The sequence below is a fragment of the Sminthopsis crassicaudata genome, chromosome 4 (genome assembly GCF_048593235.1).
Source record: "Sminthopsis crassicaudata isolate SCR6 chromosome 4, ASM4859323v1, whole genome shotgun sequence".
Taxonomy (NCBI): domain Eukaryota; kingdom Metazoa; phylum Chordata; class Mammalia; order Dasyuromorphia; family Dasyuridae; genus Sminthopsis; species Sminthopsis crassicaudata.
In genome coordinates, this window is record NC_133620.1 from 341,719,313 (window position 1) to 341,733,692 (window position 14,380).

A 14,380-nucleotide genomic window follows, 5' to 3' on the forward strand; every position below is an offset into this window, starting at 1 on the left:
CTTGGACTCATGAAAGACTCCTAGTTGTTCTTGCCATCTCCTTAATTTTCTTAAGTTCAGTTACCAAGTAGCCATTTTTTCTGTTTTTTCCAGTTCATTGATTATTCCGGTTGGTAGAGAAAACAGAAACAAAGTGCTGAATATCTCTGCCTTCTCTCTGTTGTAAGTTACTCCATCCACTCTCATTAATGGTCCTCCCCTTTCAAGCTTTACTTTAGCATAGGTTTACAAAACAAAACAAGGGAAGAAATACCCATACTTTTTGTTGCCTTTCATTAACTAGCCTTAATTTTTAATGTTCTCAGTAGTATTCTACTTATAAAATTGTATCTTATTTTTTATATTCACATTATTATCTGTTCTTACTTTTGTCTTCTGTATTTACCTTTTAAGAAAAATATTTTGGTTAATGAGTAATCTTGGGTCCTTTATAACTTTTCCTCATTATAATTACTTCTGTGCCTTGAGAATTTAGTTCTTGAACATTTCTTCTCATCATTCTTGGGCTGACCTTCCACATAGAATTTTAGTTAATAGGCTTCTGCTTTGCTTTGAACTTTTGGAATCTCTTTCTTTTCAAATCTAGGATTCATGTAAAAGTTGACCTGGTTTTCCTCTCCCCTCTGTCATGAATTAAAAGGTAGAGTGGTTACTTCTTCCCAAAATTACTATTATATATGCATTAGCAAACATTTCATCCTTGTTGGTAAGAAGCAGAATCTGGTTAAAAGTTCCCTTATTGCTGTCTGTCTGTACATTTTAAAGGGTGAATTTATCTCTGAGATATATCAAGTAATTATTCATTGTTCTCTTTGGGGCAAAAAAAAATAATATAATAGATTACTTGATATTGGAAATTCCTTTTCGTTTCATTATTTTTTCCCCTGTCCAGGTAGTTTTATACCAATGACAATATTGCTTCTGTTTCTTGCACCATCAATTTTTTTTTTTTTTTTAAATATACCTAAATGCTGGTTAATACGTTTCTATAAGCATGCAACTTTACCTACGGTGTCATATACATGCTCCCCTTCCCTCCAATTTATTCTTATTTATATATCATCCTATTTTTAAAATCAATGACATTATAAGAAGCAAGGGGAAAAAAAATTGCACATTCACACTAAATTCCCACCAGACTCAACAGAAACAGCATCCCATGGAAAGTTTTCTCCTGTTCCTGGCCCTGCACAGATCTGAGGCTGGGGGCTGCGTGGGCAGACGTGGGCAGACCTCTAGGCCGTTGCTGTAGCCGGGCTTCCTGCTCCCACCACTGCCACGGAAAGGCTGCTTTGACCTGATTCAGCTTTCCCCCAAAGACCCCACTTGCTTTTCACTCGGGGGTTCTCGTGGAAATGAACACTGGCCAGGCACAGACTTGGTTAAGTGTCTGAGGTTAGATTTGAACTCTCCTGAATTCAAGGCTGGTGCTCTATCCACTGCACCACCTAGCTGCCCCCTCTATTGTTCTCTTCCTCCAAATCATCATTTTATTATTTTTGAACATAACATACCAGAGATATAATCCTGGAATAACAGATCTCACTATTATGTATATCATCTTAATCTCTTTCCTTAGCTCCAGTCCTGTACTACCATGTATCCATTAAGTATTTCCCACTGGATGAATTGTTGTTGTCTCAAATTCACCAAGCAGAAACAATTCAATTATTTTTCTCTGTCCAACTGTTCTCCATGCAAGTGAGCACACTCTGCCCTTCATTTAAGGGCATCACCATCTTTCCAGTCACAACAGATTTACAATTTATTACAATTGTTTTAAACTCTTTACTTTTCCTTTTTCACTACAACTTTTATGGGGGAATACTGGCTAGGAAGCAGTTAATCAGCTATTTGATCCTTAAATTTGCCTTTTCTTCTCAAATCTTTGTCTTTAGTTTAATTGGTAAAATTAAGTCACTACCTATGCCCTATGTCAAAGCTTCTTAATATGTGAGGTGCTGCCCCATATAAGGTCTTATAAATGAATGTGGGAATAATGAAATCATTAAATTATGAATTACTATCAGTAAATGTTTGATCTTTTAAAATATATTTTATATACCTTGGTCCATGTAAAATTTCTTGGACAAAAAAAGTTTAAAAAGCCTGGCCTATATGATACAATAATAAAATAAATAAATCATTAAAATCAAATTTTAAGCTTCCTGACCCAAACTTTGATCTTAAGAAGTGCTTTTTAGATTTTGGGAGATAATTTTTTTGCCCACAGAAATTATCAGTGATAGGTAGTAGTAATCTCATTTGAGAAATCTTCATTCTCTAATACATCTTGGAACTCTATCCTAGAACTTTAAATATTGATATTTGTTAGTTAATGGTTTGCTTAGGGGGTCTTAAAAAAAAAAAAAAGAAAAAAGAAAGAAAATCAGCCCTCTTTAAAGGATATTCATTCAAATATAATATGTTGCTTTTCTCCCAAAACCAAACTGAAAGAGTAATTAGGATTATTAAAAAGAAGTTCCAAATTTAAGAATATAAAATGGGGGAGGGGGGAATTTAGGGATTTGATTCTTCTCCCCTCCTCCCCACCATTCCTGCCTTCTTCTATTAATTTTCTTGTACTGGTTGAGCTTTGAAGCCAAAGAGAGCTAGATGCTTTAGGAGAAGAAGAGATGTTGAAACTTATATGTTCAAGAGAGCTATATCTCTTTCATATTTGCCTGTTACTTGTCAGTGAAGTGACTACTTTTTTTCTTGCCTTGCTTTAGGCAATTTTAAGTGATTTTTTTTTTCTTCTTCTAATAGCTTTTATCTCATTTATTATAAGATATTGAAAATAGCCTGACTCTTAGCATATGTGTTATAGTCATCCATATTTTGAAGTAGTTAGTAAATATTTCTGTTTTTCCTCCTAAATTTTGTATTGAGCATAACTTTGCTTTGGTGATTCCTATGGTTGAAGTGAGTAAGGAAGAGAATGTGATAGTGTGCTTAGTTGCTTTCAGTATCCTCTCTTAAAATCTGACTTGATTCCATGGAGATCCTCCAGTAATTAGTTTAATGTAGAAATAGTTGAAAATACTTTGTTGTATGGGTGATGTATATGAATAATGCAATAAACAGGTTTTTTAAATGTGGTTTTGCTGGGGAAGTGGTTGCAGTAAATAAGCCTGCTTTTATCTTTCTTAGAGAATATTGCATACCCTTAAACTCAAATCAATGTTTCATTCATAGAGGTCTATTTTATATATATAATTATAATTAAAATATAAATTCAAATTATAATGTTTTAAAATAGAAGTTTTTTTCCTACATATTTTCTGTGCCTCTTCAGATCATTACAGAGATAATCAAAAGAGAATAACAAACAGGAATTTCTCAACAAGTGAGGTAACATTAAATGCTTTCTAGAGTGGGTTTTGTTTCCTCCTGATAATCCACTAAGTTACAAGCAGGTCAAGACTGGAAGCTTTTATTGTGGGTCACAGTATGTTGGATGTTGTTTATTTGATGTCTGGCATTAGCACTAATTGGGCCTGATTTTTTAAAAATTAGTTGACTTAGCAAGTTAGTTTCAGTAGAGGATGATAATGAGACATTTAAGTTTCCAGATACATATTTCTTTGGAGACAACTAAGTGGTGCACTGATTAGAGTGCTGAACCTGGTGTCAGTAAGAGCTGTTTTTCACTCCAGACACTTAATGATTAATTATTGATCTTGGCTCTTTGACTTAGTTTCCTTATCTGTAAAATGAAGATTTTAACGCTATGTTTCAGGATTTTGTGAGGATAAAATAATCATGTTTATGAATTGGTTTCCAAGCTTTAAAATACTATTTTCACACTAGTTGTTGTTATGATAATGTCGGTAACCGCAAAAAATCTTAAATTTCATTTTTCTCTGAACTCTGTTGACTGAATGAAAGGACAAATGAATGAACTCAAAGATTTTCACATAGAATTGGCATTTTGCTCTCCAGAGTTAGTTGAGGAATAGTTTAACACCCTTAATTATACAAGCAGAAATTGAGATGCATCAAACAGTGGCAGTTAGTTCTAGAATTGAAGTCTTCTAACGCCCTGTTAATTTGTAAGTCAGAAAATCTTTAAAAGATTAAATTCCACATATCTCTCTCTTTATGCAGCCTTTAGAGGGGAAAGGCACTGTTGATGTTAAGAGAAGAACTAACCAAAGTAATTATTTTTTCAAAAATCTCAAGAATTCAGAGAGATTATGTTCTGTTGAATAAGTTCTTATTTTAAGCAATTGTGAATTGGACTTTTACTACATTCGCTCTGTTTTCAGTTTGAGCAGAACCAGGATAATACTGCATCTTGGACCAGGGGAAAAAAATCACTTCCTCAGAAACCAGATTCCTCCTTCTATGAAAAGGGGTTTGGGATGGAGGCTTAAGGAAGGGGCTGGGGTGTTGATTTAAGGGCATAAAGGTTTTTTGTTTTTAATCAGCCTGATTTTAGAGGTCTGTCACAAGAGTTAAAAAGAAGGTAATTTCACATAATTAGCAAATGCAAATTTTTTCTGAGATTGTGTTTTATTGAGCTCATGAACTTGGCCCTCTTAGAGGTTAAATTTAACTGTACAATAACCTATTTTGATCACAGCTAAGAAACCCAGAAAACAAATTCTTTTGGAAGGATACTAAGGGTGGTTTGTGAGATAGAATTAGAGAAGCATTTATATTGTGCTTGTTAATTAACTGCTCAACTTTGTTCTTTGTCATCAAGATTGAAGAGATTGTAATGCTGGAGAAACTGAGGCAAGGTAGAGATTAGAGAGTTTTTAAAAATATTTTATTAATTGAAGAGTTTAATTGACTGGACAGGACTCTCATCTGTATCCAGTAATGAATGGGGGAACGATAAACACTTATAGCTCTTCAGACAAAGGGAAGGAAAAAGCCTGGGAAATCAGGATGGGGGGAAGTTATAAATTTTTACTAAAAGCCAGAGTCAGGATGTTTGAATAACAGAAGTAAAGATGTCAGTGAAGTGTCCGAGATAGTCTTATCTTTTGGAATATTTTAGAGGGGCAGTGTCATAAATTCTTGGGGGCAGAAGGAGCTAGGAGTCAGGCAAATGGTCCTCAGTCTTAATGAACCAGGGGGGTTTTATGACTTAGGGGACTGAGGCAGAACAGTTAAGAAAACTGAGATAGAACAATTCATGGAAACTCAGTCAGGACAATGAGGGAAACTAGCGCAGGGAAACTGAGGTAGAACAGCTCAAGGAGATTGTGGCATAACAAGATGAACAGTGAATTACTTTTCATAATAAATTTTTTGGGAACATTTGTTAAAATAATAGGATTGGTATGGAGAGAGGAAAGTGGAGATATTTCAATTCCTACACTCATTTTCCAAATTTATTGGAAACTTTAATATTCACACCATTATTTGAAAACATAAGTGATCTAAAACTAAAATAATTAAGCCCTTTAATATGTGAATTTAACACTTTTTATGCCTTCATTCATCAGATTCATTACTCCATGTTTTGTAGATAGCCTTTGCTGAGCAGAACTGAAAAGAACAGAAAATATTCATTAATTTCCAAAGCACAGTTCTGTCTGTTTTAACAGGTTTCTTATATAGAGCACCAGGCTTGCAGTTAGGAGAATTTGGTGAAATAATTGCTGGCTTTGCTCCATTGTGGCTGTGGGACTAGACTCTTCACTTGTAAAATATTGACAATTAGAGTGAATTTTTGCTATTTTAATGTTTGTAAAGCACTTGACAAAATTTGCATAATCTTTTGTCTCAAGAGCACTTTGTAATAGGAAGTATCCCCATTTTATGGGTGAAGAACCTGAGGCAGGGAGTAGGATACCTAACTCTCAATGCCCTGTTAATGAAGTCCAGATGTGTAGTTTGAATCCAAAGTTTTTATTATTATGAAATGCAAGGGAAATTTCCTCCTCCCCCCCAAAGGCTGGGGGTTAAGTGACTTGCCCAGGGTCACACAGCTAGGAAGTGTTAAGTGTCTGAGACCAGATTTGAACTTGGGTCCTCCTGAATTCAGAGCTGGTGCTCTATCCACTTCGCCATCTAGCTGCCCCTGCAAGGGAAATTTCTTAGTGACTTGAATAGGTTGTGTGATTCTCTTATTTCCCTTTTCCTCAGCCAAATTTTTTTTTTCCTAGAAGACAAGGAAAAATATTAGAAGAAAATTTCTCTGCTTTCCAAATTATCAGAACAAGTGATCTTGGGAGAAAAAAAAACTAAAGAATGGTTTTACAAATAGAAAAATCTGAAGAGACAGAAGAATATCCTAACACAGGAAGTTGGAGGGTAGGGAAAAAAAATAATGTGGGAATCAAGAGAACCATTGAATCCATAGAACTTGGTTGTGTAGACATTGGGTTTTTACTTTTATTATGTGGAGCAGGGTTGCCCTTTAAGTTAGAGTGATGAAATCAAACCAAAATTGACATTAGAAGAGAGATTGTCTAGCAGTAATATAGTGGTTAGTGAGTGGAGGAGCAAATTTAGTTTTGAAGAAAACTTCATAAGTAATGTTGTCCTAATGTAGAGTTTACTGTCTTTGAAGATGTGTAAGAGTTAATTTCCTGTAAAAGATAGAATGACCATTTGTTAGGATTGTTTTAGAAGGAGCTCTTGAGAGGTGGCCTGCTGAGAGGCTCTTTCTGAATGTTTCTTCATTGTGTTATTTAGAAAGAGGTTTACTGTTCACCTGTTTAAATGTGCTCACTCAAATGACCTGCATATAGGTTGAAGTTTCTTCATGGTGTCTCATTTCTTGCTTGAGGTAGTGATGGGGGAAGGGTAGATAAGAGGATATCATAGATTAAATTTGGTCTCTCCTTGTGGTTTTAACCTCAAGAATCTGAAATAGAAGGTCTCAGTTGAAGATGAATTATATCTTTCTGAACATTAGGTAGTGTTGGAACTTGGCTTATTTCATAATGGATTTTCAGATTTTTATATCCTGCTACATTTAGGAGAGAATGATGCGATATTAGCTAAGGTGCCTCTCTATTGTTTCTAATTGTCTGTTGGCATTATCTCTTCATTATTTGCTTGTTGACTATGAAAATTCTTTGTTTCATGTTTTTCACTCTGAAACTTAAGCCTAAAGATTGTATAGCACTCCATGTCTATTATCTCATATTATGCAGTAGTTGTATTTGTGGCATGCCAAGTCTGTACCACTTTGGGACAGATGGTGGTCTACATTTTCCATTCCATTTGATCTAAAAGCATTAGTTTTGTTTCTGAAATGTGAGTAAAGAGTGTTTTTTAAATTTTTTTCAACACTCCAGTAGATTTATATTATGTATTTGAGAAATGTATTTGCTTAGGGAAAACATACACCCAAGACTAAAAATACTTGACAGATTTATAACTCATTAGTTGTTTGCAATATACAGACCTAACTAGACCTAGACCCTCTAATCCCTTTAGTTCCTGTTGTTCTGTGTCCCTCTTCCATTCCTCAGCTAAACTGTCAGGAAAAGCTCTTTATAACTTTTCCACTAGTTTTCTTCTCATTGACTTCTCAGCCTTTGGCAATCTGGCTTCCAATCTTGTCACTTTAACTGAAATTACCAATAATTTCTTATCTGTGGCCTTTTGTCATTCTTGATCCTTTTTGACCTTTCTATTTCATTTAACATTGTTGTCTGCCCTCTCCTCCCAATTGTGCTTTCTTGTACAAGAAAGGTCTCTAATTTTTCTTTTTCAATCTGTTTTGACTACTTTTTTTTAGATTACTTCACTGCTTTAGCAACAGTTTTCATGACCCCTAACTATATACGTTCTATCTTGGACTCTCTTTTTTCTTTACATTATCTCTCTTGGTGATCTTATCACTCCTCTGAGTTTTTATTTATCATTTCTGCATAGATGACTCTCAGATCTATATCTGACCCCATTCTCTCTCTTAAACTTCAGTCTTGTGTCCTCATATCTGTTATTCTCTTTTCACATAAACAGAATTTCAGCTAAGGAAGGCCCCTATCACCTCTTTTTCTTGGTCTATGGAAATGACCTTCTAATTTTTTCCCTTCTCTCTAGCCTCTCATATAAATTTATTCACTACAGAAATGGAAAGATAATTTTTCTTAAACAGTGCTGACCATGTCACTCCTTATACTCAGTAAATTTAAATTTGCTTTCTATTTATCTTTCTGCTTGGCTTTCCTTGCCCTTCCAAACTTGTCATCAGCTTCTTCATCTGTCTTCAATATAAACATTCATTTTTACATTTTGAGTTCCAGCTAAACTGTTTACAAACCTTTGTATTAATTGTATGTGTATCCCTTGTCTGAAATTCACTCCCTCCTCTTTCTAACTCATAGACTTTCCTTCTCTAACTTTCTTGTAATAATTTTGTATTTATTGCATATCTATGCATATACATTTTGCATACAAGTTATCTCTCCTGAAAAGTTTAAGCTCCTTGAGAGTTGGAGTTATTTTATTCTTTATATGTATCCCTAGCAGCAAATATAGTCTCTGCCACAAAGTTGACAGATAATAAATTGATTAGCTTTAAGAAACGTAGTGTTTAGAAGTATTAACAGATGTACAGATCATTATAATACGTTGCAATGGGGTAAGTGTTTGGAGTGCTTTCAGAGTTTTGGGGTGGGGGTTAATTTAAACTGTTATCACTTCCAAAAAGTTGGCAGATCTTGCCAATTTTACTTCTATAAGATCTTTCATATTTTTTATTCTCCTTTTCATAGAGCCAGTAGCTTGGTTCAGGAAATCATTACCTCTTTTCTGGATTTCCTATACTTTCCTATGTGTCTTCCCATGGGAATTCAGTGGGTTAGAAGTGATTACATGGATTAACATTTTTATACTTCACATAACTACGTAGTAGTCGACTGACTTTTTGGTGTAAGGCCCAAATTTCCTCATAAAGGATATGTGGGAGAGTGAAATACAGGAAGACATTTGTCTTCAAAAACAAAACAAAATGAAGCAAAAGCCCTAAATGTTGAGATTAAGTATGCTACTGTTGCAACTTTTCAGAACTCACTGCTAAGTTCAGTAAGTATATGTCCTCTAAGTACTATGTTAAAGACATTGTATTAGATCCTGGGGATACAAAGATTTAAAAAAAAAAAAAAAAAGTCAACAATCCTTGTCCTCAAGGAGCTTATATTCCACTGGAATAGAATTTTTAACTTGAGTCCTCTGACCTATAGATAGATAAATATTTCAGCATAATTGGTTGCCTTGATCTGTGTGTGTCAATTAAAAGTATTATTGAGTATTTCATAAGTTTTTACTAAAGGTGTCCTCTACACTAGATGCTGAGGAGATTAAAGGTTTCTTTAAGGAGTAGTGCTTGAGCTAAACTTTGAAGGAAAGTAGAAATTTAAAGAGGAAGAGATAAAGAAGAGTGCTTTCTTTCTTAGCATTAATGACAGGCTGTGCCTCCCCCCCCAAAAAAAAAAAAAAAGGTAAGGATCTCTTGTACTTCAATGTTGGTGAGAGAATATTATTTAGATTAAAATATTAGATTATCTTTCAGAAATTGCAAGCCAGCTAATATACACTTATACACTGAAATTTTAGTTGACACTATCTTTTTAGGTTTTCTTGTCTGTGATTTGATTATAAAACCATAATTCATAAAAGAACATAGATTTGCAAGAGGAAAGGCCCTTGAATACCACTAAGGCACAATTTGAAGCACAAATTAACTTATTTCCTACCATTACAAAGCTTGTAACTGTCTGGGTTGGGATTTTAATGTGAATTTTCTTAACTCCAAGTCCAGTGTCATCTCTACTACTACTTAGTGGCCTCTCAACAAGAGAGTCTCAAAATAAGACATCCGTCTGTTTAAGTATTTACTATAGCCACAAACTATGATAAATTAGGGCTGTTTAAAAAAAAAAAAAGCCCTTACTATATATTTGAGAAGACGATTAGGATCATTTACCCATCTGTCTCTCTGTTTAATGCCCCTCTTCCATAAATATAATAAAAAATTTTAAATGGTTAAGTAAAATTCTTTTCAAGGATGAAAAGATGGCTATCTAAGAGGAAAGTTAAGTGACATCTACCTCAATAAAATGGTCAAAGGATATAATAAATAGGAGAAGTAATAAAAACTATCAATACATTTTTAAAAATACTCTAAATCACTATTGATTAGGAAAATATAAATTAGAGTAGGTCTGAGATATCACCTTACATCTATCAGAATGGTTAACATGACAGAAAAGGAAAATAACAAGTGCTGGAGAGAATGTGGAAAAATAAGGGCACTAATGTACTGTTGGTAGAGTTGTGAAGTGGTACAATTATTCTGGAGAGCAATTTGGAACTATGTCCAAAGGGCTATAAAATTGCATCTTATGTTTACCCAGCAATTCTATTAGTGGTTCTGTATTGCAAAGAGATCAAAGAAAAAGGAAAAGTATATGTACAAAAATATTTATATCAGGTCTTTGATTTTGTTTTTTTGTCATCAAAGAACTGAAAATTGAGGAGATTCCATAAGTGAAACTGTGGTATATAATTGTGATTGGAATGCTATTGTTCTATAAGAAATGAAAAAGCAGATAAAGATTTATATGAACTAATACAAAATGAAGTGAGAACATTGTGTACAATATTTAATATCTCATTTTTCCCTAGTTACATGTAAACCAACTTTTAATATTTGTTTTTAAAACTTTGAGCTCCAGATTCTCTTTTTTTCCTTTTTCCCCTTCCTCCTCCATTGAGAAGGCACATGTGAAGTTTATGCAAAACTTTTCCATAAAAATCAGAAAAATTGTGTACAAGTAACAGCAAGATTGTAACAAAAAGGTTTAGCTACTCTGATCAGTACAATAATCCATGATAATTTCCAAAGGACTCATGAAGAAAAATGCTGTCCATCTCCATTTAGGGAACTGATCGTCTCTATGCAGATAAAGCATATTCCTCCACCCCCTTTTTTTTCCTTGCTTTCCCCCACCTCCCACCTTTAGCATGACCAATATGGAAATGTTTTCACATGTGTAATTGATGCCAAATAGCTTGTTTTCTTAATGGATAGGGAAGGGACTGGAGGGAAAAAGAAATTTGGAAATCCAAATTAAAAAAAAAAAGTGTTATAAAAATCATTTATGGGGGACAAAAGAGCAACTCTCGATGAGGGGGACACTTAACCTAAATCTTGGAGAGAGAAGAGTATTAGTTATTAGAGATTGAGAAGAGACCATAATACACTTTTAAAGACATGAGGCTTGATTTTAGCAAACGAAATGAAACAAAGGGCAGAATGAAATTTGAAAACATTTGATAGTCTATTTGGGCTAGCATGTAGAGTGTGTGAATCAGAAAAGACATGGTGGGATGGAGCCAGAATGTGAAGAGTTTTGAAAAGTATAAGGTGTTTGTGTTTCACCCAGTAGATAATAGAATCTGTTGCAGATTTGTTCAATAATGTGATCAGATCTGTGTGATAGGTTACTTTAGCAATTATGTTCAAAGATACCTTGTAAAGAAAGGCAATTGGAAGCAAAGGGACCTAGTAGATGATATTGTTGAAAGTAGAAAGGAAATAGTTTTCAGGGGGCGGAATTGACATAAGTTGGTAGGTATCTGATGGAATTTAATGGCTAAGGGAGAGATGGAGAAGAAGAAAACATGATTGGGTTTTTTGAACCTTGGTGACTGGTAATATGGTTCTATCAAACTATGAAAATTTGCAAAGAGACAGGTTTTGGAAGAAAAATTAAAAAGTTTATTTTGCTTTATAGTGAGTTTGAGGTGATGATGGGGCACGATGGAGGAATATTTAGAAGATAGTTACTTGGAGAAGACAGGCTTAAGTTCAGAGAGAAAGTAGAGAAGGATATTTGGAAGTTAGTTACACAGAGAAGATTTAATATAATTCAAATTTTTTTCCATATTCTATCTAAATAAAGTAAAAATCACCTCAAAATTATTTTTTTTTTCTCTTAAGATATATCAGTGTATCAGTAAATAATTGCATGGTGTTATTTTTCTATTAACATATAGTAAAAGGTGAGGTGCTAGTTGAATTAAAAAACTTCTTTTGAGACTCAAAAATTAGTTTATCATTCCAATACCAAATTGAAATTTTAAACCATGGAGTTATTCCATGACTTTTTAAAGAGTCATCTTAAAGGCAGGAGCTTTTTAGACTTTCAGATATTTGGGGGTTGAGAATGGGGGTGATATAACACTTATATTTTCTTTAAAACTCTAAAAGCCTTATCTTAGAATTTCTAACTGCCCTGAATTATGATGATTTACTTTAACACAGTAGAAATATTATTAAATGAATGATAAGACACACTCACTTTTTACCCCCTCCTTCTACAGATTGATTCCTTATCTCAGCCGCTGGAAAATCTTGGTACCCACAATACTTCAGAGACTCTTTCCACCAAATCATGTGGAATAGTGAGACCAATCAATGGAGTTATTAATCCGTAAGTTTAAATGTCTTCACACACCAAAAAGGAAGTTGTCAAAATAGTTTGTTTGTAAACTAAATTTTGTTTAAATATATTGGATCACATATGCCATAACTATCTACATGGTTACAGAAGCTTAAGATTCTGCTATGTGTATCTTGCATGCTTTCCACTTGAGACACTGTGGTTCCCATTATTTGTATCTTCTAGTTTTCTTTTGACTCAGTAAATTCCCTAACTGGGGAATATGGGGGGAGGAATCCGAGCCCATACAAATTAATAATCTAACTTTATTATACCTTTATCTTTGTTAATTATGGTCATGGTGACCAAATAGTGGTGTTTTGTATTGAAGATATGGTTATTTTGTGTGTAGTAGAAAATGAATAAACTGCTCTTAGCTTAAAAAGAGTATTTTGAGATGTTAACACTTCTTCTCTCATGTAGACTCCAGGCTAGTTTGGCAGACCATACTACAGGAGATGGTTCTGATGCAGAGGAACTGCTACATAAAAAGCAACGGTTGAATCTGGTTTCTGCTTCCACTGATGGTCCATGTGGAGCAGCCCGGACACGTCCTGTGTTGAGTTGTAAGAAACGGAGACTTGTTCGGCCTCATAGCATTGTGCCCCTCTCTAAGAAGGTACTGGTATGTTTTGATCTTCTGTCCTGGGTGAAGAGTGTGCTCTGAAAGGGAGGAATATAAGACCTGGTACACTAACCTGGAACATGTTGAAATTTTTCAGTAAGAATTAGAAGGAACAAATATGTATCTTAACATGATAAATAAAAAATTAATGTGCCTCCTGAGGTATTCTTTTTATTACTTTAGATGGCATATGTCTTCCTGGATTAGGGATGAGTCCTGAGATTTAGAAATGAATACTATTATGGAGGAAAAGGCAGAAATTGTTTAATATTAACAAAGATGATGGAATTCTAAACTTTAGGAACTTGTAGATTTGTAAATTTTATAGTAGAGCTTGTAAAAACAATAATAAAGTTTAAACTGTGAAACATTTTTTTAAAATTAAAAAAAATTTTTAAATTAATTTTATAATGATAACTTTTTTTTTTGACAGTACATATGCATAGGTAATTTTTTTTTTTTTAAACAACATTATTCCTTGTACTCCCTTATGTTCCGAATTTTTCCCCTCCTTCCTTCCACCCTCTCCCCTAGATAGCAGGCATTCCCATACATGTTAAATATCTTATAGTATATCCTAGGTACAATATATATGTGCAGAACCGAACTGTTTTCAGAAGGTAAAAATAATCTGGGAAGAAAAGCAAAAAAAAAAATGCTCACAGTTTACACTCATTTCCCAGTGTTCCTTTTCTGGGTGTGGCTGATTCTGTCTATCATTGATCAATTGGAATTGGATTAGCTCTTCTCTATGTTGAAGATATCCACTTCCATCAGAATACATCCTCATACAGTATCATTGTTGAAGTGTATAATGATCTCCTAGTTCTGCTCGATTCACTCAGCATCAGTTGATGTAAGCCTCTCTGTATTCCTCCTGCTGGTCATTTCTTACAGAACAATAATATTCCATAACATTCATACACCATAATTTACCCAACCATTCTCCAATCGACAGACATCCATTCATTTTCCAGTTTCTAGCCACTACAAAAAGGGCTACCACAAACATTTTGGCACATACAGGTTCCTTTCCCTTCTTTAGTATTTCCTTGAGATATAAGCCCAGTAGTAGCACTGCCAGGTCAGAGGGTATGCACATTTTGACAACTTTTTGGGCACAATTCCAGATTGCTCTCCAGAATGGTTGGATTCTTTCTGTGAAACATATTTAAAACAATGTAATTAATGTTTGATTATTTTGGTGGCTTTTTTTGTTCTTAGATGAAATTTTTTCATAAAGTTTTTAAAGAGAAAACTCTAGGACAGTTTTGCTTTTTCTTGATCTTTAGATCAGGAGTAAAAGAAACTAAGGATTTAGCAGATTTTT

At 34.1% G+C, this 14,380-nt stretch overlaps 1 protein-coding gene across 7 annotated transcripts in view; it reads left to right on the top strand.

Moving 5' to 3' along the window:
• KANSL1 (KAT8 regulatory NSL complex subunit 1) overlaps positions 1–14,380 on the top strand; it is a 185,133-nt gene that overhangs the window by 146,792 nt on the left and 23,961 nt on the right. For all 7 annotated transcript variants that reach the window (XM_074260971.1, XM_074260972.1, XM_074260970.1 and 4 more), the window contains 2 exons: positions 12,307–12,416; positions 12,849–13,044. In XM_074260971.1, coding sequence (XP_074117072.1) covers positions 12,307–12,416; positions 12,849–13,044 — 306 coding nt within the window. The remainder of the gene's footprint in view (positions 1–12,306; positions 12,417–12,848; positions 13,045–14,380) is intronic.